The sequence below is a fragment of the Pangasianodon hypophthalmus genome, chromosome 9, assembly GCF_027358585.1.
Source record: "Pangasianodon hypophthalmus isolate fPanHyp1 chromosome 9, fPanHyp1.pri, whole genome shotgun sequence".
In the NCBI taxonomy this organism is placed as follows: Eukaryota; Metazoa; Chordata; class Actinopteri; order Siluriformes; family Pangasiidae; genus Pangasianodon; species Pangasianodon hypophthalmus.
The window spans coordinates 14,004,012-14,031,150 of NC_069718.1; the positions used below are offsets into that span (position 1 = coordinate 14,004,012).

A 27,139-nucleotide genomic window follows, 5' to 3' on the forward strand; every position below is an offset into this window, starting at 1 on the left:
CTATGTGTGAATGTGTCTGTGAATGAGTGTGTGTGCGTGCACGGTAATGGACAGGCATCTCAGCCTCGCACCCAGTGTTTCTGACCAATCAGAGTAAAGTGCTTGCTGAAGATGGCTATGGTCTACATCACTTACCCTGCTTTCACTGATGGCAGAGTGCATTGTTACAGGCTGATTAAATCTGGCCATTACAACATTCGCATATGCCACAATACTATGATTATTTTGTATAGCCTAAAATCAGTTCATAAGATGATACCTCCTGTTCATGTGTAGTCATGTATCATACTTTATGTTTGGGTCACTTTCTGCAGCTACCTATTAAACAAAAGTTGTTTGTCTGTGTTTTTTTTTTTTTTTTAAACAAACTACAGTTTCAAAAAGTCAGCGTCCCCATCGTAAGTCACGTGCACAGGGCACGACTCCGGTTCCTACACTAATACACTAATACACTTGACTGAGATTCAAGCACACGAACGAAGAGCTGTCACCACCAGTCCTGTGTGCGCATGTGTGAAAACAGTGCGCATGCGCGGTTCAAATCGGGCAGGGGACGCGGATCGGCTAGTGACAGGGTCGGTGCCGTGGTTACTTCCGGATTCCCTGTGAAGCAGAGGGGCTGAAAATGTTACTGCAGCGGCAGAGGCTCGGGAGTTGACGCTAGCATACGGGACAGCAGCACACAGACACACCGGCACCTGAGCAAACACTTCACAGTAGTTTTGACACTTACGGGCTATCGCTAGTCGAGTTTCCTTTTCTAACCGGGGCGATTTCGGCGTCTTTCACTCCGTAAGTCCATGCAGCCTGATTCTCAGCTCATCCGCCTTCTCGGATCTACACTGTCACATCTCTCCCTCGGGTTGATCGTGCTCTGAATTGACATAGTGACATTTTGCAAGTGTTGGACGCAGCGAGGACGAGTGCACACTCAGCCGGTGTGAGGTGTCCTGTAAGATAAAGCTCGGCTTAACGGGAGCTCGGCTGGACATCTCCCTCTGCCATCACCAACAACATGGACTGGCTAATGGGGTGAGTTCAATATTCACTGCTCATCACGTCTCATTGTGTTTCCGAACGCCTGGAGATAAAAGCTATCTACTGGCAGTGATACAAGTCAAACAGAGTCGCCTAAACTCGTAAACAGTTTACTCGTGAAAGTTATTCACCTGTCCTGATGACAAACTGCATTTTTTTTCTTTTTTCTTTTCTTTTTTTTTTTTTGCAACTCTGGAGTTGTATTTGTTTACCAAGAAGCCGTGAACAACCTCGAGCTACGTCTCATGATAGCGTCCTGTGTTGACATGCTATATAGTATGGTAGTTTCATCTGCAGAAAAACCTGTTTTTAAAAACAATAATTACACAGTGCAGGTAGAGATGGTTGGATATAACACTTAGAGAAATGCAAAAGCTGTTATTTTAAGAGTTATTTAATTTTTTGCAGCTAAATATTTACACTACTTCTTATTGTTCTACATTCATAGATTGAATTAGGTGTCTGTTCAATAACACCAGGCGGCACTCATAAACGTGTCAGATCATCCCTTCTTTATTTTGAAAGCTAAACTCGTGTTAAAGTAAGTTACCTACTGGTACACTTTCTGGCTGTTTACTTTAGAGTTCTGTGTAGATAATGGAAGTGTGTCTCAAGCCTGCATGTCTCATGTTTTTGTGTCTTCCCTGTCCAAAAACTCATTTAAACCTTGCTAAGGGATTTGATTGGTGTGTTTGAGCAGGGAATAGTAAACTGTGCTGCTCAGGATTGGCAAACAAATGGCAAAACAAAATATTGTGATACATATCATTTACTGTGGTACATTCACTTATCATAACATATTTTTGCCATATGATGGACTGAAAAGGTTTTCTGCTGTAACACTAATTTCAACCTCACAGAGGGTTTCAATGGTGTGTTTGAGCAGAGAAACACTAAACTGTGCTGCTCAGGAGTACCAAACATTCTCCGACATGGTCAAAATTATCATGTTATGGTACTTACGTGTATCGCAATAAATGATATGTGTCGGAAAGTATAGTTTTGCCGAGGTCACACAAAGAATACACACAATACATTACAATACAAGGTGTGAAACATGATGTAATTGATGTTTTGCCAGCCCTGTCGAAGACACATATAATTCAGTTTCAGACACCACGACTGGCTACATTTCTTAACCATTGACAGCCTCAAGCCTGACCCCGGTATTACATGCCTTTGCTGTGAAGAATTAGCTTTGTTAATTAGCTACTGGTCTTTTAATTGAAGTGGAGTTACGTTTAAATGCAGCTTGTGTCTGAGTGGGCAGCACGGTGGCACAGCGGGTAGAGGTGGCACCACGCAGCTCCAGGGTCTCTGGTTTGCTCTGGTTACAGTCTGTCCAGAGTTTCTGTGCATGTTCTTCCTGTGGTCCGTTTCGGTTCTCTGATTTCTCGATATCTAAGTGGATTGGCTAAGCTAAACTGCCCCTGGCTGTGAGTGTTTGCACATGGTGCACTGTGTTGGACTGATGTTCCATTCAGGGTGTATTCCCACCTCACACCCACTGTTTCCGGAATAGTCTCCTGGGAAAACTACCTCAATTATAATTTTTAAAATAAAAACCTTTAGTCTTTATAAGAATCTTTAAAACTATTTTCTTTGCAAATTATGGAACTTGTCATTGGGGTGGCACCTTCATGGAAATGTCTCAATACAGAACATTATATGTTGGACCTATATAGTGTCTTTAATGAACAAAACATTGAAATCTTAAAAAGCTCTTTACTGCATATGTTTAATATAATATGTCTGTATCTACTGACTGATTAAGATGTAACTATAAATTGTCAACTTGATTAAATGTGTATCAAAGTAAGAGTGTGTGTATTGCTGACCTCATATGACCCCTTCAGATGACAGGAGGCCTTCCTCTTACTCACAAAGGTTTAAAGAAAGAGCAGAGGTTGCAAAGCTAGCTAAGACATTTTGCGATGATGTGGCATTGTATAACTATTTCTGGAGAAATTATACTGTATTACAGAAGAGAGACCCTGTGATGTTTTGTTGGTCTTACTGTACTAATACTTCTCAGGCTTCATTGTAATGTTGTGATGCAATTAGTCTCGCTCCTGAGGTGATTGTATCGCTTCACAGCACCACTATAGCGGTATAAGATGTCAGATCTCTTGATCTTTTGCTAATGCAGAGGCACATTAGAGAAAAGTTGGCTGACTTTATTCATATAAAAGTGCATGATCAAATTCTGTCTATGTGAACAGTCTGTTTAATGTAGAGATAGAAATATTCAGCTGTTTATATAGTTCTTAGTATGTGTCAATGGGCTGTTTGTATGTGACCTTAGTAGCCCACATAATCCTAATCACATGAAGCTTGGAGTACTCAAATAAGTTAACCAAGTGCATAATCACAAACATGTGGAACAAGTGATGATTCTCTCTGACCTGATGTTTTAGCCTTATTCAAATGTTATCTTGATATCAACACTCTACATATCTCACACGTGTGCTTATTGTGATTTTTATTTTTCGTTTGATGGCACTTTCTTGTATCATCTGGGGCAGGATGTGGCCATGATGGCAGTTTCTCGTGTCTTTTTTGGTGTCACACGTAGCAAGTTTCACAAACATGTCACGCTAGCTGTATCATCTGCTTTGGAGAAGCCTTCACAGGGTGTTATATCACTGAGTGGATACATAGATGAAAAAATGTCTTTTTCTGCTCGTCTGTTTCCACCCAGAGGACAGATGTTTAATCCCCTGCTTTGAAACAATGGATGTTCATGTCAGAGTGGGCTAGAGGCTATTACAAATGTATGCTATGTCACTGTACTACACGAGGATATTTGTCTTAGAGGTGGTGTAGTGATGGCTGCAAGCTCAGCTAAACTAAAAGTCCGGATTTGAGAAAGTGCTTTAAGTGTCAGCAACATTGTACTGAACACATATGAAATGAACAATCATTTCATACACCACCAGAATGTAGTCCTGTGGTGTAATGGAGCTGTAATGGTGTATGTATGTGCTTTTTTTTTTTAAAAAAAAAAGCCTAATGCAAAACATTTTGATCCTAAACATGTTAGTAATGTGACTCTATCTGAATCCTTTTTGGATGAGGAGGAATAGCTGTGATTTACTTGTGTTTGTCTGACACAGTGCCAAAATAAAGAAGGGTGGAGAAAGAGGCCTTATACCCGTATCCGTATGTGCTCTGATGTGTTTGTGCCTGCATGTGTAGGTTAGGTTATTAGGCAGCAATTGCTCACTTTTTGCTAATTAAGAAGCAGCAATGAAATCTTGGTGAACTCATTCTACAAATGAAATGTAAACCCATTTGCATATTATTAGTATCCATCATCAGCAATATTATTTAGGATCAGTGCAGGCCTGCCGTGCCTTCTAATCATTTGTTTGTTTTCCAGGGAGCACATTACGTAGTAAAGCTGCGGGACAATAATCTACTTAGACGTTTGCTTGCTGAGGAATATTATGCCAGGCGGCCAGACGGAAAAGGTTGAATTCTGCTGCAGGGGCTTAATTGTGTGATTTACTCCACTGCATGGTTGCTGCACGGTATAATTTCACATGTACTGGCATGTTTATCAGAAATTCATTAAAAAAAATCTGTCCAGGCTTCTGTGCAGGTCTTTTGGAGAAAAGCTGCATGTGCCATTAACCTCTGGTGATAATGGCAAGGTCAGATATTGTTAAGTATTCTCATGGGTTTATTTCATCATCCAGCTGCTGTAATAGTCATACATCCACATTCTTATCCCATTACACACGCAGCATCTCCTGTCTGCTGCAGCCTGTGGTGCAGTTAGTGGTGAAAATGCAATGTAAATAGCTGCTTATACCGCTTGCACTTTTCATCCACAGAAGAACAACCTAGTGGTCTTGCTCCTGTTAAACTAGTCATATACCTCTTTTGACCACAGAATAAGCATTTTGTGAGACTAAAATCAGTTTGTGAAACTTGCTGTTAAAATGTGAGAGCGAGAGTGCTGGAAGGCACAGCATTTCAGCACAGACAAAAATAAAGAGGTGACGTTGAAGCCAGGGGAAGGAAACACTCTCGACTGGGTGGAGGAACACTATTGTTCTCAAAACCGTACCTTAAGGGCACCATGTCAGCTCCTTCAATGGCCATGGGGTTTGTTAAGGAAAGACTGTGTTCTGTTAAATGAATCAAGGTGCTTTTTACTTCAGCCTAACAATAGCTTATGTCCTATATGAATAGTATATTGCTGATGGACAGTCGATTACTAATGTAGCAGTACTCTGCTTTTTCCCTGAAGGTCTGAAAGCTAATCTGACTCATCGGTTTTGATGGTCTAGAATTACGTCAGGGCACTGCGTCAGTGCGAGTGTGTCAAATATAGTGCAGTTTTACTGTGTCAAGTCAAAGCAAGCTTAACAAGCCAACAAACAATTTTATGTGTTTATTCTTGAGCCTCATAATATACTTGTACACACTTATGTTCAAGTATTATATTAGTTACAGGTTAAGTTTCTTAGATGGTTTGCATAAATAAGAGCTTTATCACTTTAGAAAAACGCTTTGGGTTTGTTTGCTATGTTTTTTTCTGGCCTGCAGTGGGTGGAGGGAACATTTTGGATGGACTGCAGGGTTTAACGTTCTGCTGCAGCAGAGGTGTCGTCCTGTCCTTGCACTCTGTACATGTTTTCCTTGGCATTGCTGTTCTCAACCAGAGTTTGCTATTTCGTACAAAACTGCTCTGTAGGGAACTTGCATTGCCAGCAGATTGAAAAACAAGCAAAACTTGAAAAGACTGTGCTCCGTGTTCTCACATGAAGCCTGTATTTTTTTCTTCAACATCCCATGTGGCCTTAATTTTCAGTATGTTGTTCGTTCAGCGTGACAATAGCTGAAGCCCTATCTAAAAACTGACTATCACAGTCATCTACTGCTGTCTAGTCCTAATAAAGGAGAACCTGCCAATGCTGGTAGCTTGCCTGCTTAACCACAACGGCCTCTTTAAACTAAGAGCAGCTTGAGTGTAATAGCAGCAGTATAACTGTCACTCGCAAATGGATAAATTAGGTTCTAAAAGGCTGTTTTATTGCGGCTACGGCCCGTGTGGTCCTATTGTTCTTGAACGTATAAGTTTTGAAGCACTGACAGTCAACAGACCTCCATTCAGACACTGCAGCTTGAAGTTACTGTTTGTGTTGAGATTGTTTTGCTGTTACAGTAATTGGTTAAATTTAGCATTGGGAACGGTGGTCTGTGCAAAGAGTCTGCCTAGAGTATTACATGTTGGCGTCCTCTTTTGTTTTTCTACAACCTGACAAGTCAGTATTGTAGTGCATACATCTTCTGGCTTATAATTTGGCCTTGACATAAACCTCTCAGGTTTACAATGCATATTTGTTGGAAATACTTTGAAGAAGCAGTTTAAAGATGCGTATTGTCGTTGTCTTTGTCATTTTGATATTATGTCCACTAGGCTATGTTATAAAGCTTGTGGGTGGTGGGTAGCTTTCCCACTTCACAGCTCCAAGGTCTCTGGTTTGATCCTGAGCTCAGGTAACAGTTTATATGGCGTTTCACGTGTTCTTCATGTCTGTGTGGGTTTCCTCTGGGCTCTCTGGTTTCCACCCACCTCCCAAAAATATGCTGGTATGGTAAATTGCCCCCTGTGAATGAACATGTGCGTGCACGTTGCCCTGCGTTGAACTGGGATCCCAGGGTGCATACCTGCCTCCCACACAGTCTTTGCGAGCTGTTTCCACCTCAACCCTGATCAGGATAAAGCAGTAACAGGAGATGGATGAATGAATGAATATAAAGCTTGCATTGATTCTGCATTTGATCGTCTTTTATATCAGACATGGCTAAGCTTGATAATGAGAAAGCTTTGCATATGTGATTTTACTTTGTACATTGGCTATATGAACCTTCTGAATATACTCTGGGAGCTACACCCAGTGTGAACACAAGAGTCAGATCAACTGTTCAGCTCCTGACAGGAAGATGAAATGCCAGAGCTACACCAGACATTACACCTTTCAAGATGATGTGAAATGGAAATTTGAACACATTTTATACAATTTCAGATTATTTTGATTATAGTCAAAATCATCTATTTCTTATTATGGGATTATTATAAAAATGACATTTTAATAAGCCTATTTCTACACTAATTTTAGCTTCTTTCTTGTTAGAAATGCTTGAAATATAAAAAAGCAAAATTAAACTTTTTAATGTACCTTAGTTTTCCATCAAATTTATGCATCAGATTACTTTCCATAATTGAACAAAAAAGGTTCTTGCCTCTACTTTCCAGCATCCTTCCAACTGGTTTATTTTGTTGGTTTGTTATAGAAATGGCATCTCATGAAAATTCTGTCAAAAATGATTTCTTCATGGGTTATTGCAAGATTTCAATTATCTGTGTCTGCAAATATACTAAAGCATTTACCCTGTACATTCAAATCTCAGGACTGTTACAGATCCACTCTTGGACCTTTAAGCTGCATTGGGTAAAATAATCAGGCAAACCAATAAATAAGTGTAAATGTAGCAAATGCAATGAATAAATTGGCAGCTATCAAAGAGCTTTTCCTTCTGTGTATTTGGCATCTGATTGACTTTAACAGTAGAATGTGTAATTCTGGCCAGTAAACAGCTTTTAGGCTCATGTCTTCTGCCTTGTCTTTCATCTAACTTGGTTAGACTCTTGCTGTGTACAGTGTTTTCTGCCTTCAGTATTTACACTATGATTCAGCTTTTCTAAATGCTTCACTGTTCTCTCAGCATGGATAACTCATGTTGTGAAGTCTGCATGCTCTGCTTGTCTCTAAAGGTAGAACAAGGTCCCTCTGATCAGCTTTATGCAAGTGAAAAAGCAGGAATGGAGCAAGGAAGCATATCATTATCTATCTTCTAGAAATCAATATGAGTCTGTTCAAGTAAGAGCTTGTCAGCTTTTAAAAATCACATTATAATGCTTTCAGAACCTAGAAAAAAAATCAGCTCTCATCTACCAATTATGACTCTGTTATATATGCACACTCTGTAGCATTTATTTATACATCTTCAGTATCTGCTGTGAAAATACACCTTGGACTAGACACCAGTCTTTGCATCACACACACTTTCACACTGATTCACATCTAGCAGGAATTTTAGAAAACACCTGCACATGGAAAGAACATGTGAAACTTTGCACTGACAGTAACTGAAGCTCTAAACTCCAGACCCTGGAGCAGTGAGGCACAAACCCCACCCCAGACTAGAACTGTGGTTCTCAGTTCAAGTCCTGAGACCTCATACAAATTTCATTTTCACTGCTGCAGCCTGAAATTTGCCTTGCTCAGCTTATTAGCTAATTATCAAGTCCATTGAGAGCTGATTCAGGGGAACAAATGAGCTGTGTGTAAATGAGCTTCTGCACTGGGGTTGAGAACCATTTTTTTTCACTTTAAGTGACATACAGTTGACCTGAGTATTTGAGGGCTAATGGCCTAACAGTGGCTTTCTGGCTGTTTGATTGCTAGCTCAGAGTCTTAGGGCACTTTCAGTCCATTTTCCTAGTCTGACCCAGAGCATAATTGATACATTTGGTTCATTTTCTATTTGATTTTGTTTGCTTTCACACTGCACACAATTAAATGAAACAAAAAACATAAAAAGTTGACTGAGGCGTGTTGGGCTGAAAATATACTTGCAAAAATCTTCATTCATTGGTCAGAAATACAGTGACAGTATAAGTCACTGACAGACCTTTGCCCAGTGTGCATAGAAATCACAAAAATCACCCGTGCATGGAGAACCTGGAGCCAGTGTTAAATAAATGAGATATTAGATATCTTCAGAAATAACTAGTTTAGTAAATAGTTTACATTTTGTATATTTCATCCAGTTTTTATTTTCTCTTTTTTTTTTTTGTTTGTCAGATAATTCTTTTTTGAAATGCATTTGCTATATTCTCACCTGCTCAAACAAACCGCACCAAGAGAGAGAAACACACCAGGGTTCGATTCAAATGGACTACATGCTACATTTGAAAGCACCCATCACCACTGAGCCGCAACTTGCCAGGGTGTGTCCTAAAACTAAATTTAGCATTAGATGTTCTGCTGTTGGCCCCTGGTTCTACTGCTTAATCTAGGAGTATGTTGTATAACCCATTTCCTCCATGTTTACTTAGGCTAGATATAGCTGCATTGGTGGCAAACTCTATAAAGCAGCAATGTATAAAGGCTGTACACATCACTGTCCATGTTTGAACCTGATCTGTGGGACATGTGAGAGCACATGTTTAGACTAAAGACTTTAAAGAGTGGATAATTAATCATCTCCCAGTACATCTGCTGGATTTCCTGCTGTCAGCGAACTCTGAGGAGCAGCAGAGGCTCTTTGCTGATATTTGAGGCCAGCGGTTCTGCTCTATTTTTCAGATGTTAGGTTTAAGGTTAAATTTAGATGAATGTAATAATAAGAAATGTTGGACAAAAATAATTGGATTTAGAGTCCAAGTTTTCCAGTGTCTATACTGGGACATTTCATGGGAGCCAGATATATTTATAAGGGGTCGTCAGACTTTTGGATCTGTTTTGGCAGAGAGAACCAAGAAACACATAGAGATTTCCTCTCCTGAGTCCTAGATTGAGTTCAACTCATGCTCAGAAACCTATTAAGGAAGAATGTGTCTAAACACTGAGGAGTTATTGCTGCTTCAAAGGAGTCTGGCGTTTAGAACGTTGTGTTTGAATCCCACTGTTTAATGGCTGGCCGGCAGTAACTGTTGAGAGGTTTAGATGGTGTGAAGTGATGTAATAGCATGGTACAATGGACACAGGTCAAGACCTGAATAGTGACAATGACTTCTGGCAGCTTGAGCATTGTGTTAAATTGGAATAACAGATCAGATTGATTTACGAGCAGTGTTTTGTTCTATATGCTTATATATAAATAAGCATTAAGCATCTAAATATTATACATTTGATATACATTTTGAATATTGACTAATATATTGACTGACTTTTGAATGTTGACTAATATAATAGAATAACTGCACTCAAAATGTAATCAAAATAAGGAGTAACGAATGCAGAAGTTACACTCTTGATCTTGTGACCAGCTTCTCTCAACATTTTATCATTAGATTGGCCACTGAACAGGAAATGCAGGCCACGTACTGATCCTCTGGTTAGACTAGATATAACAGCGTTATCATCATACATTCCTGTCTCATCAACACCTGTTTGTGGTGAGAAAGTCCAGCTTGGTTTCCATTCCTGCACCGGTGGCGCGTGATCCGAGCTGCTTTAAGCCCACAGTGGTTTCCAGAGCTGCTTTCATGAACTGAAAGCAAGGCTGTGAAATATGCAGAACAGCTCTCATTTTAGCAACAAATTTAGTTTTAAAACATGTTTAGCAACATCGGCAGACCTGCCTGCTATTGGATGAGACAGATATGCTCCATGCTTAGACTTTTCTTTTATGATTTTCATGATTATTTGTCTGAATCGCTTGAGAAGATAAGAAAGAAAGAGAGCTTTACTTCTATCACCTTTTTTCTGTTCCCTTGTCACTGATGTGTGTATGATTTGTTTAAGAATTGTTTGAACAACACATCCTGTAACCTACTTCCTCTAATTCAGAGGAGCAAATATTTATCCTAGTTTCATTATCAGCACTTTTTTTTTCGTGTCACTTAGGGCCGCATGATATTTGATTATGATATTTGGGCATTGTGATTGTGATATGACATGCAAAATATTAAACTGGTAAATCTGTGATGTGTCACAGTTAATGATTGGTTTTAATTTAAACATATATTTTTTTCAATCATGCCAGTGCAATGGTTTACCAAACACCCACAGAAAACTTAATAATATTATCTTATGTAGATATTATTATTGTCTTTAACTTTGAACTTGGTGCTTTGTTATATACAGTATGTACTTTTGGGTTAAAGATGGTAGTGAAGTGGTATGGACAGGTCTTGTGTATAGAACTAGATGTGCACCTAAAGCCATAGTTTTGGGTCTCTAGAATCTAATATGATGGCACACATATGATGGCATGTTTTGTGCTGGGATTGGTAAAGTCATAGACTGAAAACACAGAGAACTCTTGTCAGGAAAAAAACAGCAAAAATTCCCTTAAAACAAGGGCAGTGAGGGCAATGTTATCTCAGCAGTTACGGTTCTGCACTATTGACTGAAATGCTGTGAGTGAGATCCAATGTCTGGCATAGAGTCACTGGGGCTTTGAGCACCTGCTCAGCTTGGACTGAATTGCTTCTCATAAAGGTTCTCCAAATGAATAAATGTTAAAGTGAAGGTAAATTTAAAACCAGTTAAACATAGTACTGAATGCAGGGTGAGGTTATCACTAGTCATGTACAGTACGTCTTTGTGTTTTCCCTGCTCCAACAAAACTGGTGTGGTCAGGTGTATTAAAAGAAGGAAAAATGCTTTCATACCTCTGACTAGTCCAGCACTGTACGGGAATCAGACTGGGACTGAGAACTGGTGCTGTAGTCACAGAAACTGAGCACGTTTTAAGAACATCCCAGTCATTGTGCAGAGCGTGTGTAATAGTCGTCTTGGTTTTTGAAGTACCATCCTGTTGAGAGGTTATCATCTTGTTGGTTTTCCAATTAAGAATTCATTGAAAAATGTTTTTAATGAATGCTTTTTACGCAACAGTATAAAAAGAACTTGATTTTCAGTCTTCAGAGCACTGTTGTATGAATCTTGTACTGTAGTATTTGGCTAAGGAGTTTTCAGGACATCCTGCAATAGGCATATAGACAATAAAACATATTAAGCAGTTTTATTATTTAAGTGCTCAGTTCTTTTCAGTAGTGTATTTACACATTTATGGGTGCTTTTAAAGCTGATGAAATGGGTGTAAGAGGGGCAGGACCGTGAAACCTTTGTCTTCATAGCTTTCATAAGTGCAGTCTAAAGACTAAAGCCTCAGTGTATTATGAAGAATCCTTTTGGCCCCATTTCATCAAGTATTATTTTCTCTTTCATCAAGGACTATCCAATACAATAAAAGGCTATTCAGTATACTATACAGTAGGCCACTGAACTGAATTAAGGGTTGGTTGCTTGGATGTTGGGAATGAGTGTTCAGGCCTTGAAACAGAGCAAGAAAAAGCAACCAGAAAAGAAAAGCAGGAAGTCTTATACATATCCACAGAAAGAGAGTGGAGAAAAAAAAGAGATGAAGTAATCAACTACTGTAGCCATAAAGCTGTCCTGTATATCAGCTAGCAGACAGTATTACTACTAATTAGCAATTTAAAGCTCTAGAGCAGTTTTTATTTTAAGTCAGTGCTGGCAATAATGGCTTGTTGTTTATATGAGCTGATTACTTTATGGATTTACAGTCTACTAAAAATGGGCATGTCCATATTCCCTCCTCAAATCAAACTCAAAACCTCATATACAACCAGACATGTGCTGATCTTAAATCAAACATTTCATAATCTCTTATCATTATTTAAAATATTGGCACGTTATTGTAGTTTTTTGAGTTGTTTTAAGTCTTCTGAAAGGTAAAAGGAGGTACAATGACAGTAAACCATCCTAAAATATTTATAGTATAAAATAAATGCCATTTTAAAAATTATTTTATGATAATTAAACTAAGACACTAAATGCTAGGTTCCCATTTTGTACACTGACCGCATTGTATCACAGACAGGGTCGGTCCTTGGTAAGGCATCTACAGGGCGTGTCATTTTGCTGAGCCTTGTATGTGGAATTAGAGCTGTGCTTACCGCTGTTTTCTGTGCATTACCTGTGTCTGTGTAATTTGTTGTTTATTGTACTGCTGCAACAAAACAATTTCCCTCAGGGATCAATAAAGTACACTATCTATCTATCTATCTATCTATCTATCTATCTATCTATCTGTTGTGCTGCTGCTAAATGATTGGATGATTGTATTATTACAGGTATTCCTATTAAGGTGGTTGGTGAGTGTAACATGTCCAAAGCTAACAAATAGCAAGAACGCGGTCCTGAGACATTCAGCACTTTTGTAAGCTTGTTAACTTCCTGTGTAGTTGTGTTGTGTTTTCTTTAGGGATCAGTTTGTCCCAGTGAGGGTGATGTGAGGCAAGCCAATGGGAATTGTATACAGAACATAATACCCCCATCTCAGTGTTGTGTACAAGGGGAAGCAGCTGCCTGCAGGGGAGCTGATGCTCGGCGCTGTTTTATGTTCGACATCTACAGATGTGGCCTCCTAGATCTCAGAGGACCAAATACAGTTCTCCCAAGAATGCAGAACGAAAATGGAACAGGGAAACACATAGATATGCTCCTACAGATGAGATTTAGGTTCCAGTTGAAGTAGCGGAGATTTTTCAGCAGGACAGTGGTTTGGTGATGACTGTTCAGAATAGATATTTGGAAATATAAATGCATAATCAGATAATTAATATTTTCTCTGAGTCACAGTGACTGAATGGATGTCTCATGGTCTGAAATAGCACTTAGCCATTCATGTCTTTGAAATCAATTCTTCTTCATTTCATAGAGAAAGTGTAGCATTGAAGGTTGATATTAGGGCTGCACAGTTAATTGTATTTTTTTTCAGTTTGAGTGCAAGGCAGGTATACACCCTGGATGGGATGCCCATATGCATTCACACATCAATTCACAGTAAGGGACAATTTAGCATCGCCAGTACATCTACCAGCATGTTTTTGGGATGTGGGAGGAAACCGGAGAACCCAGAGGCAACCTGCATGAGCACAGGGAGAATATGGGGAGAAAGCTGGAAAGAAAGTAGGCTTTGATCTATAATATGAGATAAAAGTTAGTTGTCTATTGAGCTAAAATAATACAGTGCAAGAAAACTATTTTATTCTGCAATTTGGCTTATTAATTATAATTAATCATGAGTTCAACTCTGACCAAAATAATAATAATAATAATAATAATAATAATAATAATAATAATTATTATTATTATTATTATTATAACAACAACATCAATTAAAGTTGCAGTTCACCATAATGGATAAAATTATAATGTAACTGCACCCCAAATTGTTATAATATATATGATAAGAATATCTGGGTGATATCTACTGTCAGCTCGAAGTATGTTATATTTGAAAAATGTAAACTTTGTGTAATACTGTCCCATGCCCATGTCAAGTGAGCATGTATATTCTCAAATATTCATTAGAGGGCAGTAGTGCTACAGTCCTGTACTGTCCTGGTTCAACCTTTCCCCCTCATACACTAGGGTCCAACAATTTAAGCCCAGTACCAATAACTGTTTTTATTGCAGTTACAATAGCACTATTTTTTTTTCAGATATTTGCACAAACACGATTATATCTCAACATATATATAAAAGTTTGTTTTTATTCTTTAAAGAGTTATAATAGATGGAGGACCATACTAATTGAGTTTATAATTAGTTGTTATTCATTAAGACAACAACAACAACAACAATGATAATAATAATAATAATAATAATAATAATAATAATAAATATGTACATACATAAGTTACATGTGTTCCTGTGTGAATGAAATACATGACATCATGTCAATTTTATTTATAATTTGCACAGTATATTAAGCCATATGTACATTGAAATGCTTAATGTGATGCAGGTAATTTCCTAAATGTAATTTTAGGTAATTTTCCTATAACTTTATAAGCCACAGAACAATACAAGTAACTGGAAAAACAAGATGAGTAGTGTAAACAAGACAGACTATTGCACAGTGATAACTAAGGTGTAAAGTGACTAAGTGACAATGGAAGTCCAATGGACATGCGGGAATGAAGTGGACCAGAGGCTGTTTAGGAATCTGATATTCTCATCATGACTAAGTGAATGTGCATTTGGAGTATAAACAGGATGTTCAGATATATTTCAGATTGATATAAGGAATTCTCAAACAGGATTAGTCTTAATTTTAGAGTAGTCTTAAATAATACATGCCCACTAATAAATTTTTGATAAGTATTTAAATAAAAGCTGCTTATTAGTAGACTCAGACTTTTGGACCGTATGTTTTATCTGTCATATGTATATATTTGTAACGCTTTTGTACCCTATTTTCAATGCAGTGGTATTAGAAGTAGGACGTAAGGCTTTATTGAAATGTTGCTTTGAGAATCCCAGGATGTAGCAGTTCAGTAGAAGTTTGTGTATGATGAAGAATAAGATTAATAGAGACATGGAGATAGAAGAGGAAAGAGAGTACAGTCCAGTACAGTGACACTGCAGTCTCTCATAGGTGCAACTTCAAACCTCTGGACTGAATACCAACACACACAGCCTTATTTAGAAAAGCTCACTTTCTTTTACATAAATCATGCAGTTACATAAGTTTATAAGTATGTTATTCAGAGCCAGTAGTTTATGATGTTTGGACTTCTCTATACTCTGTTCGTCACTGCAGATGTCACTGCACAAGTCTAAACGAATCCAGGCTTGGATGAGGACTAGAAGGTAATTATGATTCATGACTTCTGTCCTGTCCCTGCTCCGGCCTCTTGTGTATTCCACTTCTAGCTGTATTTTGGGTATCATATCATATTCATATCCTGAGCAGCAAACTGCAACATCTCCGTAGTCCCAGAGTCTGGAACAGATAAAGAAAACAGAAAAAAGATTTTTAAATAGAGGCAGTGGTGTAGATGTGGCAGCTCTGTCCTTTGTCCGGTCTCAGTGCTGCTGATTGATTTGATTATGTAGGCAGAACGTGCATCAGGGGGTCTGTCATGTTTCAGGCTCCACTCACGTCACTCGTACCACATGGTCTATGTTAAACCTGCTCCGTGCTTCTCCACTCACAACACATGCTGTAGGGAATAGGCAACAAAAGCCTTTTTGTTGGAATTACAAAAAATTATATTAATACAGTCTAGCTTTTTAAAGCTTTTTGTGTATTGTCTTTGAAAGCTTGCATAGGTCTTGGTCTCGGGAGAGTTGAAGACTTTAATATAGGTAAGTTGGAAAGTTTGGACTTTCATCTCTGTTGAGTTCCAGACTTGGCTCTGTGTCTTGTTCCAGTACCCAGCTCTTACCGTCTAACCTTTTGATGGATGGTTCTTGTCAGAGACACATCCCTGTGTTGTAATTTTTTGGCAAGTGTTTCACCAAAGGGCTATCTCTGATAGACTCAAAGTCTTAAGCTCTGAAAAAAAAAAAAGCTGGAATATGTTCAGAGATGCAGGTCAAGTTCAGATTGGAGCTGAAGAGCAGTTTGCTCACAGGATCAATCTTATTCTATAAATGCAGGGAATATGTTGCCTTATCAACACGTTCAAAAATCAAAATGAGCTCAAAATGGATACAAAAAACTAGCAAATGAGACAACTACTACCCAAAGACACAGAGGCACTTTTTAACCATTCTCTGTGCAGAAATTACTGTAGAAGCTTAATGCCTTCATGGGTTAGCACAATGCATTTTAAAAAATCTAGAAATTAAGCTGTATTTGCTGAAGTTGATCTTCTTCCCACATATGTGCATATTGCCCTTTCAGCCACAGATTTTCTAACAGTGTGCAAAGTTATAGGCCCATTTGTAAACAGCCACCCTCATTAAGATTCACAGCTCATATAAGATGAGAGAGGAGGACCAAAAAGGGTGTGTGAATACACTTTATGCTGTTTTTTTTTTTTTTTTTTTTTTAAACAAATATGTCCTAGCACAGTGTGTTCTTGCTGCAACCAAGGCCCTGGTATAACTGCTGGGCCTCAGAGGGGATTGCATAACCTCCCATTCTGCAGTAGCAGATCAATCGCAAAAGGCCAGCCAGCGAGCTGATGTTCTAATGAATGGCCCAGGAGCGAGAGAGAGAGAGAGAGAGAGAGAGAGAGTCATTTATCATCTGCAGTCAGTCCTCCACATGAATGAACCAAAAGCGCCCCTGACTTCTTATGTAAGCTATGAAAAGACTTTCTGGTCTAATTCCAGTTTCTGTAACATGGGAAAGAAATGGCAAAATGATTCTTGATATTCCTATTCACTGGCTGTTTAGTTGGTTGATCAGCTTGTCTGATTTACAGTATACCATCCACTCATAATGTAATGTACATGTAGGATTTAGAGGGTCAAGAGAGTTTGAATGAAATACAGAATTCTTACAATACTCTTTGGCTAGGAGAAGATTTTCTTTGGATATTTTCTTTGGATTTCTCACTTGCCTTTACAGAGTCTTCGTATATCTTGGTGAATAACAGTAGATACAGTAGATCTTGGCTCATGTTCATCAGAGTTCAACCCAGGGCTTGTTTCTGTTTTCACCAGAATCTTAGTGTAGGGTTACTGTAAAGGAAGCCAGAATGTGACTCCCAGTTGGGTTTTTTGTTTGTTTCGTTTTCTTTTTGCACATGTAGCTTTATATATATATAAAGCTATATATATATATATATATATTCAATTCAATTCATTTTTATTTGTATAGCGCTTTTTACAAAGGTCATTGTCTCAAAGCAGCTTTACACAAACAAAAGTAAAGTGAAGTGTGTGTGTGTGCCGTCTCTGATGAGCAAGCAGGGCGACGGTGGCAAGGAAAAACTCCCTGAGATGGTGATAGGAAGAAACCTTGAGAGGAACCAGGCTCAACAGAGAACCCATCCTCATATGGGTTTACACTGTAGTGTGCGTGTGTGTGAGCACAATGTGTGTTGGTGTAGTCCATGGAAAACAGCTGAAGCGTTTTCGTGGCAGTATGAAGCATTGCCGGTGGACAGGTCCAGAGTGAAGGGGGGGAGGTCTGGATCACCGGCAGCTCAGGAGTGTAGCTCCTGATATATATATATATATATATATATATATATATATATATATATATATATATATATATATATATATATATATATATATAAGCTATATATATATATATATATATATATATATATATATATATATATATATATATATATATATATATGAATATTTAAGCTAATTTTAGTTGTAGTCTCTGAGAAAATCAAAACTCACCATGTAGAAGGTGGAACATTAATTGACACACCAAGCAGAAGTCAAAGAACTAGCACGATCCAGTGTTCCCTGATATTTTTGAACACACTGCAGATATCACAGAATGTGCATACCTACCACCTTCTGTGTATATTCCATGCCACGAGGTGGCAGTATTCATAATCAGAAAAACAAATCAGCACAACCCAGAATCGTAGAACTCTGAGATTTGGAATGTAGCCAAACAAAACTAGCGTAGATACCAGTTTCACACTACCATGAATCTGTTGGCCATTATGATGCACAAATATAGCAAGCTACCAAAGACGATGTACTTTATGAAGTTGAGAAATAATGATTAGATTGGTAGAAGTTGAAAACTGAGATACTCAGGGTGTGTGCCCTCTGGCTAGGGTCGTATGCTTGCTTTGCTTGTTTTGGTTTCTCTTCTCCTGTAAAGGATAGGCTCTGATTCAACAAGCTTAGATGGGCCAGCTAGTGCCATCAGTGCAGGATGCATCATAACCACTAAAGTGACGGCTGTCCTCACTCAGCTGCATCTGACAGCAGACTGTTGGCTTGGTGTGTCTTTCACCTTCTGCATCTCACGTTTCTTGGATGTGACTGTGTTATCTAAATGCACATTATATTAATGCAGCCTGGTGTATTCTGTTAGTATCACAGCATTGGAGATTATACTGCTAAAAGGCATATTAAAGCTGGGTATACACTGTTTTTTAGCCCGCTTTTGCCGTCACAAAAAAATAATTCTTTGGTTGTGAATTAAGACTGGCTGTATTAGAATGCATAATCTGATATGATCACTTGCAGCCAGTTTATTGCGATGACAAAGATGATGACAAAGTTCTGTCATTGTCAAAAGTTTTTGATGAAACTCTCAGTGTGTGACTGCTGCTATGATGCTCGTCTATAAGAACGATGACACAGGATTACATGAAACTCATGGGAGAGCTACAAACACGGTAGTGGCAATGGTGATATATGAATGAAAATGAAGCATGCTAATGGACAGAAAAAATCCCTATTACCACAAGCTCACTCTGAACAGTGTTGTAGTATGTAGTAATTTTCTTTAACAGCTGGTCTATCATTAGAGGATCTTTATCGCATAATCTGAAGTGGAGGACGTGTGATATCACAGTCTGTTACAGAATACAGGCCAAGATTTTATTGGGATCATCTGGTGCAGTGTGTCAAGTAATAATCATAAAAGACAGCTGAAATCACACAGTGTAAAACCAGCTTATGATAATATGCAACATCTGGTACTCATTTTATAGCCTAGTACCAGTAGTACCACAGCAGTACTCAACAATAAGTTTAAAACTGTATTATATTGTGTGCTTTTTCCATCAGATCTCAGAAATATTTATTTTCACAAAGTAATCTCATGCAGATTGTTGGGTGTCATTCAAATAATATAAGTGGCAGATAAGCTTGTACTATATATGGACATAGCAGTTATTAGGGGAGCAGGCATGTAGAGAGTATAGTAATGGCATGAAATTATATACATATTTTTATATTTTCAGTATTTTAACATCGATATTTAAATTTTCAGCATGCATGAATAATTAAAAATAGATATTATTTGCATTTTTAGGGGCCTTTGGCTTCTGGGGCCCAAGGTGGTGGCTTATCTTTGCCTAGTACTAAGTCTGCCCCTGAGTTTAAAAAATCATTTTATGTTCTTTTTTTTCCATCAGATCTCAAATATTTATTTTCACCAAAACAAATATTACGTATCTTCCTTCAGATAACTGAAGTATGTCTCAAAATAGTACGCCATCTTTGATTTAGTATGACACTATGACCACCTGTGAGAGCGCGAGCGTGGGTAGCGTCCTACTCTGACTACTACTTACTGCGGTTTGGGACGAAGCCCTGAGCTTTTATTCCGCCCTTCTGAGAGCGCGTTCTCCCCCAGACTCGGTGTAACCCTGCCCTGCGGAAGCACGGCTATCAGGGGAGGCGGGCTTGGACCCACACATGGAAAAAGCGGCTGCACAAAAGCCTGCCTGCTCTTTGTTTTATCCGCTAACCGCGAACAAGCTGCTCGGCTGCGCGGAGAAACAAAGCGAGACACCGAGCGGCGTGGACTTCAGCGTCCTAGCGCCCTGCTGCATCATGAGGTTTAAACGAAACGGCTCGTACACTCTGAATAGGTAAGACATGTCTTCTTATTCACTCACGAGTTCGAGCAGTCGCACTTTGATTTTAAATCTATGAACTCTGAGTCGTCAACTATATATGTATTTATTTATAACGAGAACGTGGCGCGTTCACTAGGCGGTGTTTGTTGAATTTGCAGCGTTCACGCGCGTGTCAAACTGAACACTACATACTCACTCACACACACACAGACAAGAAGCTTCACTGGAGTAATAAATTACATTTAAGTAATTATCACAGCAGAGAAAGCTCTGAATTACACTGAGGAGTTAAAAAAATACGAGTCTTAATAGTCTTAACACAATTAGCCCGTTTGTGCACTTGAACACGCACCAGTTTTGGTTGAACTGCTTGTTTTTGGTGACTGAATAAATCTAGTAAACTTGTAAGTCTTGCTTTGAGTGTTTTCCCTTTGAAATGAAATGAAAGAGAGTCGAAAAGAGTGGTTATTTAGCATCCTCCAGTCCATCCATCCATCCATCATGTCTCTCTCAGGTTTTCTTGTCCAAACCTCAAACCGATTTAAAGCCATTCATTCCCAGATCTTTAAAACACAAGTCACATGCTGTAGCCCTACTATTCTCTGTTTCTTTCCCTTCTTATTTAAGAACACCATCGTCTTGTTGATGCTTTGTCACAAACCCCATCCATCTGGTGAAAGAAACACAGAGAATAGTAGGGCTTTTTTTTTTTTTTTTTTTTTTTTTTTGTAGAGCTTAGTAGTGTTCCTATTTTAGCTCCATTTTTAAATTTTGTCCCTGTAAGATATGATAAAGCTGTCTGCTTCCCGTTGTTTAAAAAAATCATCAGTGTATTAGGCTCAAGTTGTCTCTGTGTATTATTAGCACACACATCTCACTGTATCTGGAAAGTGGTTTATCAGTTGAGATAAACGCTGCTGTTCAGACGGTGATGTCATCCCCAGCCCTAATCTCCAGGCTGTAGCATCATCAGCAGCAAGAAGCTGTAATCATTCCAGCTCCGCAGTGAACGGCGAGCATCTTTCAAATGCATGCTAATCGCTTTCTCCATGTTCTCCTGGGAGTTTTTGCTGTCATCCTGGCATTTTCTTTTGCCTTGAATGCGAACATTTACTGAGATCACTAGGGGAGAGTGGGGACATTGTAATAGTTGCTCCAGTTTTTGACACATGTTGGGCGGGGTCGGTTCTAACATCTCAGTACATTAATACTGTGGGAGATGTTTTTTTTTAAACAATTATTTTATTATACAGTAAAGAACTCTTGTGTAGTTATACAATGTTTTCACGGGATGAAGCACTTTCTTTGCTAAAACATATTCTTAAGTGAGTGCATAAATGTTTGGCACAGTGTGATACACAAATATAAAGTCAGTCACATAAATAACAGCTGATAGGATTGGGTCATCCTTGTTCCATGACATTTTCCATTAAGGAAACCATTGTGTTTTGTATTTGGTTAAATATCTTAAAAATTACTCTTGGTAAACCTGTTGAAACAAAACCCCACACTTTTAACCATCTTGAGATCTGATAATAATAATAATAATAATAATAACAATAACCAACTTAGCATTGTCAACCATCAATCATGCTGATAAACTGATAGTCAACTCAACAGTGGCTTGAAAAACTAGCATATTTTTGTTTCGGTTGCAAATGAAATGAACATACCTTGTGCAGAGTGAGTGTCACCACTGTAGCTGGTTGCTGATTAGAGCAATTGATAGTATTACAACTGACCCCACACTCCCCTGCTTTAGAGATGGAATCAATACTAAAGTGTTCATCTATTAAGAAGCGTGCTTCTGCAGTTAATGCTCCCTTTAGTGACCTGAGATTAGAAACGAATATGAACGAATACATTTGGGTCCTATGTAGTTGTTTATTAGGATACAAAATAAAAAGAGGGAGATTTGTTAGCCCTCAACTGTTTTGTATGTTCAGTGTCTAATTAGAGATCATAGTGATGCATAGCGCATGATATGATGCATCTGTGTTATGTTTCTGTCAGGGGTGGCACCTGACAGAAGATGTCCTTCGAAATTATTTGCACCCATCAAGAGGGGGTTTTCTCAGTAGTTAAGCTAAGAAATCTCTGGAGACTACTGCATCACTGCTGTAAGATGCAAGTAGGCAAGTTTTTAACAGATGTATTGATGGGTAGATCTTTGATTTTGATTAATGTTGTTTTGTATAGCTTTGTATTGCAGCAATATGTGATTTGTTTTAATTTCAGCTAGCACAGATACATATTAGTATTTCATACGTTTAGCTATTGTTATTGTATACTATTTTATAATTCTTGCTTTTAATGTCTGTTCTTGCTTTTAATATTTGTGTGATATTTGAAACTTGTGCTAGTGCTTGCTCTTGTTTTTGCCTCAGTTAGAATCTAGTGGGCAAAACACCAAGAAGGGGAGGAAAAATTTGCAAGAAGCACCAAAAAAGACAGTAAAAATTTGGTAAAATGCCTGGCCTGAGCTCTTTCTGCAGTGACCAGTCAGCAGTTTGCTGCAAATGTTATTTGCCAACCTAATGGTCCCCTCCTCAAGTGTCCGAGCCAGCGAGAGAGAAAGATGTGGAGAGAGGAACAAAAAGGAAGAGGGGCGGGAGGTAGAGAGATACCGGCAGAAACATGTAGAGATTTTAAGAGAGAGAGATATGCTAAGAGACTGAGCAGAGTCAAAGGGGGAGAGAGAGAGGGGAGGAAAAAAGGGAGGGAGGGAGGGAGGGAGGGAGGGAGAGAGAGGCTGGCAATAGCAGCAGCGCGGAACACACAATTGCTGAGTGATTGTGCGAGACCGGCAGCACTCGCGCTACTGCAGACACTGCTGTTTGTGTGCTGACTTGAGTTGTGCCAAAGGGAAACCATCAGAAGCTAACGCTGCCTCCCTCCGTGCTGGGATCGAGAGAGAGAGTGACGTGGCCAGATTGCCGCTGCAGAACTTTGCAGGCAGCCATGCCAAAGCTGTAACGTCCCTCTCCCTCACCTGTAGTCTCTCACATCTGGAGGGCAAGCGCAAGGGAATAAGGGGAGGACTTTTTGGACCTCAGCCGTGACCGACTGCAACACCAGCTGTATGGGGGTTCTAGTGTGTTGCGACTGCTTCTTTTATAGGTACCAGATTTTTCCACCTCTTTCTCTTGCTGTTTACTTTGAGCCTGCATGCATGTTAAGTTTCCTTTTTCCTTAGTAGCATAGTTCCGCACTGCTTCTCTCCTCTCGTCCGGTGCTGCTGGTGTTTGGAGTTGTGTGGTACGAGATATGTAAGAATACAGGGTGTCCAGGGACCATGGGGTTGAGTTAACATGGCAGTTCGCCAGAGTTTTGTCTCAGCATAGGCCATGATATGGCTTTTTTTGTGAACTTGTGGGCAGTGTCTGTTGTGGATGTGGATGTGGTGTTGTCATTTAGCTCCCCCACCCCCTAGTACCAAGGGCACACCTCACCCTGTTAGAGGATAGTGGCAGCTCTATGCTTCTGATTGGAGTCTGTTATAATAAAAAGTTTGCAGAGTGTTATCAGGCTAATGCAAGCATGTGCTCATAAGTGGAGTGAGGATAAAACAGGATTTTTCCTTTCACATGTGGTTGAGGTTTTATATCCACTGCAGGAAGGTTCTATATATAACTGCTTGCTGCAGTTCCAGGGTTCTTGATGATGCTCGCCAAGAGTAGAGTCACATCTGTATCTGGTTAAAAGCATCAGACTGTAGTGATTCATGTCTCTTTCCTCCTTTTTCCTTTCTCATACACGCACTTAGAGGAACAGCCTGGCCTTTGTGTGCTTTCAGTGGGTTGTGTTCTGCTCTCCTCAGCAGAGATACCTTGCGCTGAGACACTAGTTTACCTCAGGTGCTAAAGTGAGCACTCCTTATCACCACAGTCAATCAGACTGCAGAGTTAGCAGGCCTTCAATATAAAGATCTGGGCAGTCCTGTTCCTTTGTTCATTATAATGTCATTCAGTGTGCTGGTTGTTTTTTTAGTTCTCTTCTTGTCTATTTCATTAGTTTGGTGCCATCGTTTTTATGAAAGTGCATAATCAGAAGGCGTTCACTAACTCTGGATTAGGCATCACACACACACACACACACACACACACACACACACACACACACACACACACAAGTCAATAAAGAAATCAGAATGGAAGAACTCGACCAGCAGGCTGAAATGAACTGCTCATGCTAACTGCTTCTAGTATAAATGTCCATCTTGATGGGTGGTACATTACAACATTGCACTGTACTTGCACCATTCCAAAATCATTTCCTGTTTGGAATAATGTAAACAAAGAATTGACCAAGTTTAGGAGCTTATGATTTAGTCATGATTTTAAAATAAGCAAATGCTTAAATGCGTGCAACTCAAAGGCATCACAGTAGGATGTAACGGTACATTTAAAGTGTTTAACCTGTTTTTGGAACAGGAAGTATTATCAGCTTTGTCATCTGACTGAGCCTCTATTTTGTCTGACGTGCTTCAGTTCCTGGCTGTTTGAATTCCTCCTAGCTTCAGAGATTCTGTGCTGACGGGCTTCTCTCAGGGTGGAATACAAAACCCCATTTGCTAGGCTTTGATTTGTCCTTTGCATTAACATTTACATGATAAGAACTATTTGCTGAATCAACCCATGCAGGGAGTTTATACCTGTCCTTTCACAGATCTGTTACCTTCCTTTTACATATGAATACATAGCACTTTCTGCTACTTTATTGTAATAGATTGATTTCACATTCCAGATTCCACAAATTGTATTACAATTATCCAATAGCCTAAAGGACATTTTAAGCAAAATGCAGTATGTGAATGAGATTAAAGTGAAAAAGTGAATTTTGATGTGGTATAATAAAAAAAAAAAATATATATATATATATATATATATACATATATATATATATATATATGTATGTGTGTGTGTGTGTGTGTGTATGTGTATATATATATATGTATGTATATATATATATATATATATATATATATATATATATATATATATATATATATAATATAATATAATATAATATAATATAATCTCTGATTATATAGAATGACTGATCAATTTGCGGTGATTCACAGAGACATCATTGTGTTCTTTTTTCTTTTATACTTACTATTTTAAGTATCCACTAAATCTAATACTTGATATTTAAGCAAACAAGGTCATTGTGCATTACTTGTACATTTCAAAAAAGTGAAATAAAAAGGAATATTAAATGTTTAGATTATTTTAATGACAAATCACACGCCATGTCACTATGCTCATCATGTAATATGTTTGCGGGTGTAGGGGAGAATGTTTAAGCCATTAGGGGGAGCTGTGGAGTAGAAAAAAAAAACATCTCTGTTGGAAAAATCTGTTATCCTAAGATGAACTTAAGAAGGACTTCTCTATGTGGACTTGAATCTGCTTCATACTAAGTGTACAACTCAAAGTTAGATTTTTTGTTATATAAGCTGGGCTGCAGCTTTCGGTTTTAGTTTTTGCATCGCTAGGTGATCTGTAGTCCCCAGGACTTTACTCTCAGTTTGTCTTCCAGTCAGGGGAGTTGTGTAACAGACCCCCTGTGTCTGCTGTGCTGTTGATCATGTGTGTGTCTGTTTCTCTCTCTGTACCTCTGCATTCGGAGCTGCAGTAAGCACGCGATGTAACGCAAACAGGAATACTGCACAATCACTCAGCGTCAGCTCCCAAGGTCAGTCCATTCAATCGGTGCCTGGCAGCAGAGAAAAGAGCTCTCTCCCACTCTGGCCCTGCCAACACATAGTTGCCTGATTACCTCAGAGCTTGGCAGATGTGCCCCTTCATTTGTTTTTAGGCAATTGGGCATATTGCAGAGTTTATGGCCAGACTCCTAAAGACGCCATCTTGTCTTTCTCTTTAGGCTAAGTGACATTCAAAGTGGAAATGATCTTCTTTTTTTGTGGTGTCAGGCTTTTCTATATATATATACATCACGAAGCAACTTGTCAGTTGAGGAGAGGTGCAGGGAAGGACATGGTATTGCTCACTGAAGCATGTAACTGCATACAGGTCACAGGACACCAAATCTCTGTGACACTAAATAAAGTAAAGTGATGAGTTGGAAGCTATACAGAATCTGTACAGCATATTGAAAGTACACAGGAAGGTCTCTGCTTCCTGTGTACACCGTTGCTTTTTTCCATGCTCTGTTCAGTCCCAGTTGATGATGAGCTTGCTTATTCACTGCTGAATTTACTCAGGTGTGCGAGAACAGCAAAACTGCACAGCAGCAGTTCTTTGCAGAATGGACGGACTTGTGTAGACTTCAGCACACAAATAATACACAATTAGCAATTTTCTCCTAGTCTCAATATGGTTGCAAAATGTAAGGAATTCTGATGAATCATTGACAAACGCAAGCACGTAAAGTCTATATAGATAATACAAAATTCATATTTGCCCTCATGCATATCTTTATTGAAAACTGACTTTAAAGGAAAATTACAATGAAAAAAAAAAAAAAAAAAAATTCACAGCTGAATTATAACTTTATCTTGACATTCATTTGGTCATCTTCAGTAAGTGCTGTATCTTAGTCAGGGTCACGGTGGATCCAGAGTCTGTCCCAGGAACACCAGGCACGAGGTGGGAATACACCCCTGATAGGATGTCAGTTTATCATAGAGCACCATGCACCATTATCATGCTTTATAAAATGCTCCCACGCAGGACTCAAGTTTCACCCACTTCAAGTCTCACAACTTCTACTTCTGTTCTGTGTAAATTATTGCTGAATTAAGTGCTCAGTAATTACACTGCACCCTTGCATAGACGTTAAAATCATGGCATGTAACTTTAAATTAGCTTAATAGAGGACTGGAAGTTGTTAAATTTTTAATGTAGTTGACTTCATTCTTAACGGCAGTTAATCAACAGCTGATTAATCATTAGCCGCCCTAACTCAGTTTGTTTGATTTGTTAAGCATTGAACAAAGCCAGAACTGTCCTCTTATTTAATTGAAACATTCCATGATATTTTCTC

At 38.8% G+C, this 27,139-nt stretch overlaps 1 protein-coding gene across 3 annotated transcripts in view; it reads left to right on the top strand.

The window, feature by feature from the left end:
• The first annotated feature begins 893 nt into the window (after positions 1-893).
• The window catches only part of mob2a (MOB kinase activator 2a), a 45,442-nt gene continuing 19,196 nt past the window's right edge, over positions 894-27,139 (top strand). Inside the window, exon 1 of one of the 3 annotated variants that reach the window (XM_026919079.3) lies at positions 894-1,032. In XM_026919079.3, coding sequence (XP_026774880.1) covers positions 1,016-1,032 — 17 coding nt within the window. In that variant the 5' untranslated portion in view covers positions 894-1,015. Of the gene's footprint in view, positions 1,033-19,964; positions 20,141-22,931; positions 23,249-27,139 lie in introns of those variants that run through there. The other 2 variants (XM_026919076.3, XM_026919078.3) reach the window with 2 other exon arrangements.